We start from the raw sequence: 5,795 nt of genomic DNA on the forward strand, positions 1-5,795 counted from the left end.
ATTGTAGTCATATGTAGGCCTACAAGTAAAATGCAATGGAATTCAATCCTGTACTATAGGCCTACTCAATTCAATTCAATTCAATTCAAATAGCTTTATTGGCATGACTGTAACAAATTACAATATTGCCAAAGCATCAAGTGCAGTGGAAAATAATGATAATAAAATAAAAAAGACAAAACAAATAATATAGAACATAATGAATACAATAAAATATACAAATTCTGCCATAATGATTCAGATGTACAGAATTGAACTGTGTGTGTGTCAAGATATAGTCCATTGTCAAGATATTCACATGAGTGTATTGTTTGCTTACGTGTCCCTCAGTTTGTGACATGCAGTCACATATTGTGCAGCTAAATGTGCTGCAGGTCCCTCTCCTAGTAGAATGTGTTGTTTGTCATTGTCATCTAGAACTGTGAAGTTTGGAATTAACAGTTCAAATTTCTTAAAGTAGTCTGCTCTTATGTTATTATATTTGCCACATTTTAATAGAAAGTGCATCTCATTCTCGACCTCAGAGGTTGTACAGTGACCACACACTCTTTGTTCTGGAGGCAGGTAGGACTTCTTGTGCCGTCCTTTCTCTATGGCCAGACTGTGGTCACTCAGTATGTATTTGGTCAGTATCTGTCTCCGCTTTTTATCTTTGACCATAAACAGATACTCTGCCAGTTTATATTCATGTTTTAGGGCCAGATAGCAATTAAGTCTGTGTTGGGTTTTGGTTTGATTGGTCCAATGTTCCAGATAGAGATAGGCATCTTTAGTTTGTTTAATAATTAGGTTTACTCTAATTAGTGGCTGCAAAACAGTGCTGGTCTGAGGTTGAGAGTGATCAATAAAACTGTTAACCAGTTGACATAAGGGACTCTTTTGAGGTTTCAACTCCTGGGCTTGCAAGGCCTGGAATCCCAGGGTGTCTTGAGGGCTTGATTTAAGATGCAACCAAAATGTTACAGTTATTTTCCTAATGTTGACAATTAAAGGGTAACGGCCTAATTCTGCCCTGCATGCATTGGTTGGTGTTTTCCTTTGAATGTTTAATATGGATCTACAGAATTCTGCATGCAGGGTCTCTGTGGGATGTTTGTCCATATTATCTATCTATCTATCTATCTATCTATAAAAAATATGTTTTACATATGAGGCATTTATTCCTAGGCCTACAATATTGCAGGGCTACAGGCATAACTGTGCAAACTGCTGCTACATTATGAAATATATTACTTTATGCAGTGACAGACAGACTGACTTCTTTAAAGTGCACTCCGCTACGGCCACCATAAAGTGTGTGTTGCTTTGTGTAGAGATAGCTTTGTAGGTAGCCAAGCCTATAGTTATGCAAATGTCAGTCTGCTATACAAGCATCCTACTGAACTGAGGCATGGACTTGACAGTGAGTTGATGTCACTGTCACAGTATCAATCTGGTTGACTTCAGCTACTTACACTATAATGCTTCATGTACATGATTATAAATATTTATAATTGAGAACTGAGAGGTGCAGTAATCAATGATATATAGATGCTGTGAAGTAATGACCACCACTCATCTCTACTTTCAAATTGCCTAGGTATGAAATAAGGCTAAATTGGTGCATGCATGTATAGTTTAATAAAATCAAGTAATAGTAACTTAAGTAATTCTTAGAACTTAGGTAATACATCATTACACCAACATCAATTACATCAAATGCAAAGAAATGGTAGAATTAGTTGGCTAATCTAAGAAAAACATAGTAGACAAATGTTTTCAAACCAACAAGGAAAGAAAGACAGACAGGCGAACAGCAGAGCTTTTCCATATGACACATGCCCAGCTGAGTTGATAGAGAGCCTTACATTCATTCAAGTGGTGGGCTGAATGGGCTGGAACTGGTTTTGCGAGGTGGACAAGGACACAAAGAAATTAAGCTCCCAACCCCCACCAACAATTGTGCAGAGAGAGCAGGCAGAGTGTGATGCAGAATGGGACAGGTTAAGGAGAAAGGACATGATCAGAATACAGAAGATGTCAGTCAAGAAGGAAACATAGGAAATAATGGTAAAGCAGCTGAAGCAGCAGAAACGAGTCAGATGGACACAGATGAAACAGTGTGATGGGATGATACCTATAAGGGTGTTGAGAGTAACACTCTCAAAATAAAACAAACTCTCTCTCTCTCTCTCTCTCTCTCTCTCTCTCTCTCTCTCTCTCTCTCTCTGAAAAAGTGGAACTGTTATTAAGTGCTGATAATAAGCTCATTGTCATGTGAACTGTTACCTTGATAATTATCCATTTTAGTCCCACAGCCAGTTCTCAATTATAAACATCTATAATCATGTTTCACGAAACATTATAGAATAAGTACCTTAAGTCAATTCAATTCAGGGCCGCCGGTGAGAACAGGATGTGGGACAGACATTAGCATAACCTGTTTTTGGCTTGGCCATCTGATATACAAAGGTGTTCCACTGCAATCCCCTCCCCCCCAACTCTCTTCTCTCCTTTTCTGTCAAACTAAGCAGACAAAGACACATGATAACATAACAGTAAACTACAAATCTCCCCCCCCCTCTCTCTCTCTCTCTCTCTCTCTCTCTCTCTCTCTCTCTCTCTCTCTCTCTCTCTCTCTCTCTCTCTCTCAGTAAAAGTAACATTTTGACCACAAAAAGTATCATAGGATTATCAATACATGTGGTGTGATACTGTGGACTCTGTGGCCTAGTGGATTTGTACAACTTTAGTTACTAGTTACTTTAGATTTAGAATATTATCAAAAAACATAGGCCTACATTAATCAATTCAGCCCTGTCAAACTAAGCCAACAAGATAACATAAGAATCTGTTTCTTTCTCTCAAAATTGAGACTATAGGAACAGTTTTTAATGTATTTGAACTAATTTAGCCTCAGTCACACAAAATCACTGCCTGTGGTGAGATTTGAACCCACGAATGAGGAACTAAATGGATCACTAGTCTAACACCTAGCATAGTGAGCCACTGAGGTGGAGACATAATGTATAGGCTTCTTACATAACAAAACAATGACAGACAGTGGGACATTCTGCCTAATGAGTAATTTTACTTTTGGTACTTTAAGTATAATGCAACATCATTTATAGGTACAGCCCTGGTGTTGTTTATTTTATATTAGTGGTCTGTGGAAATGGAAATACTTACTCGAGACTACAGGAACAGTTTATAATGTATTTTAACTAATGTAGCCTCAGTCACACATAATCACTGCCTGCAGTGAGATGCAAACCCACGAATGAGGAACTTGTAGATCGGCTATTTTCAAATGATTTCCATATATTTGAAAACTTGAAATGGGACATTCTGCCTAATGAGTAATTTTACTTTTGGTACTTTAAGTATAATGCAACATCATTTATGTGTAAAGCCCTGGTGTTGTTTATTTTATATTTGTGGTCTGTGGAAATAGAAATACTTTTAAGTTTTAAGTTCAGTTGATTTTGAGGGTTGTAGATTCATTTGGCTCTGATTTCAACAATATATATAAACAATCTCCATTTAAGCAAGGCAACTCACAGAAAAGAAAAGAAACTATTTACAAGCTCACAATGCAAGTTAAAGTAACCAACAAGTAATAGACTCGAATAGCCGACTCAAATTGAAGAATCGCCACCCCGTGGCTGAACAGCCACACTACACGTTGAAATACAATATCACATTTCTAGGGGGCGCGGCTAAGAATTTGGAGGCGTGTTTGACAGAGGTACCTCTAGGTATCGCGAGGTATTTACTGGTGTCATTTTAGACTTGGCGACGCTAAATTTTGTCACCCACTGTACAGTACAGTTGACATACAGAACACTATACAGACAGTATATTTGACATACAGAACACTATACATACAGTATAGTTGACATACAGAACACTATACACACAGTACAGTTGACATACAGAACACTATACATACAGTATAGTTGAAATACAGAACACTATACAGTATAGTTGACATACAGAACATTGTTACATAGTTGACATACAGAACATTGTTACATACAGTATACTGTAGTTGACATACAGAACATTGTTACATACAGTATAGTTGACATACAGAACATTGTTACATACAGTATACTGTAGTTGACATACAGAACATTGTTACATACAGTATACTGTAGTTGACAATTGACATACAGAACATTGTTACATACAGTATAGTTGACATACAGAACATTGTTACATACAGTATAGTTGACATACAGAACATTGTTACATACGGTATACTGTAGTTGAGATACAGAACATTGTTACATACAGTATAGTTGACATACAGAACATTGTTACATACAGTATAGTTGACATACTTGTCAGACACAGCGGACAAACCATGGATAAAGAAAACAGCGCCTCCTCCACATTAAGCGGCTTCCTATAATGGCCGACACTGACTGTTTGGCCCTCCTTTTGGAGAGGCCAGCCTGTAGCCTAACTGTGAGATGGTCTGCTCTAGCTGTTGATATTTCAGCACTTTGGTTGGAAAGGCTTCCAAGCTGTAGTCAAAACTACAGCCGACCTCGAGAATGAACACCTCATAAGGTTTTCATTTACAACATAGACATCAGTGGTGTTAGCTGTAATGTTTGTTTGAGAACACAGAATCATCATTACACAGGTTAAACTATATTGTATAAGCGCGTGCTTATACAATATACAGCTTGATGGAGGACCTAAAAAGTAGAAGAGAATATCTTTAAATCTACTATTCTGTCATGCCTACTTATGTAGAGGCCCTGTATACATGGCAACCATTTAAGATGTGGGACATGGTTTCAGTTATTTGCTCAATGCCATGATGTAACTGTATACAGTGAGGAGCATGACTGCCTGGAAACCAGATGCAGAGAGTAAGTTTAGATGGTAAAACCATTTTATGGCAAAACATTTTAACACAGAGTGAGAGACAGAATGGTCCGCAGTAGATATACATGCAGTCTTCCCTTGTAGTCTCAACCCATTAATTTATTAGTGAATTAATTTTCCCCATTGACTTGAATGGGGAAAATTCAAATGGTAAAACAGATTTAATTTGCAAGTGTGACTCGTGTCACAACAACCACACTTGCAATTTCCTTGAGCATTAATCAGTGGAAGGCGGTGTTCTGTTCCACACACAGTCATTGCTCTGACAGAGATACTGGGGTCAGATATAACATTCTCTGAGTCAGAGTTAGACCCTACCCAATCCAGGGTAACATCAGCCCAGCAACACAAGTCAGTTAGGTCCAGCCAGTCTGACACACCGAAGCCAGGGAAGCGACTGTCCAGCTTTCCATTGGGTTTCCTCTTGAAGCCTAGGAAGTTAGTCCCCATCCCACGCCAGGGGGACCTTGAGTCTTTTTAGATCCAAGAATTAGTACACTCTCAGAGTTACAGATCCGATAGTAATAATAATAATAATTCATAATGATGCTATATTTACCATGGTTAGCCTGGTTGCTACATAGAAACAGCAGAAGGAGAATTAAAGGGTCCTTCATGGTTCAAACTCTAACCCCGATGTGGTGGCGGTCACTCTCTCTCTCTCTCTCTCTCTCTCTCTCTCTCTCTCTCTCTCTCTCTCTCTCTCTCTCTCTCTCTCTCTCTCTCCTTCCTGTCATCCAGGTTCATTGATTGACAGGTCAAATGATCAGTTTGTTTACATTTCGACTTGCTGCTTTGGCAACCGAACTTTTATTTTATTTGTTAAACAACTCAAAGTGCATCTGAGTTCATAATGAGTCAAGTTCAAGTTTTATTTGAAGGACCCCCTTAACTCTGAGAGTGCCTACAAATGG

At 38.4% G+C, this 5,795-nt stretch overlaps 1 protein-coding gene across 2 annotated transcripts in view; it reads right to left on the reverse strand.

Moving 5' to 3' along the window:
- Nucleotides 1–5,552, reverse strand: part of LOC308284222 (prothrombin-like) — a 24,862-nt gene extending 19,310 nt beyond the window's left edge. The window contains exons 1-2 of one of the 2 annotated variants that reach the window (XM_080724772.1): nt 5,441–5,552; nt 5,200–5,354 (exon numbers count right to left, since the gene is read on the reverse strand). Coding sequence is in view for 1 of the 2 variants with exons in the window: in XM_080724771.1 (XP_080580897.1) it covers nt 5,441–5,498 (58 nt within the window). In the remaining variant the exon portion in view is untranslated. The remainder of the gene's footprint in view (nt 1–5,199; nt 5,355–5,440) is intronic. The other variant, XM_080724771.1, reaches the window with a different exon arrangement.
- Between the last annotated feature and the right edge of the window lie 243 nt (nt 5,553–5,795).

Source organism: Nannobrachium achirus, assembly GCF_963921795.1.
Source record: "Nannobrachium achirus genome assembly, chromosome: 1".
Lineage (NCBI taxonomy): Eukaryota > Metazoa > Chordata > Actinopteri > Myctophiformes > Myctophidae > Nannobrachium > Nannobrachium achirus.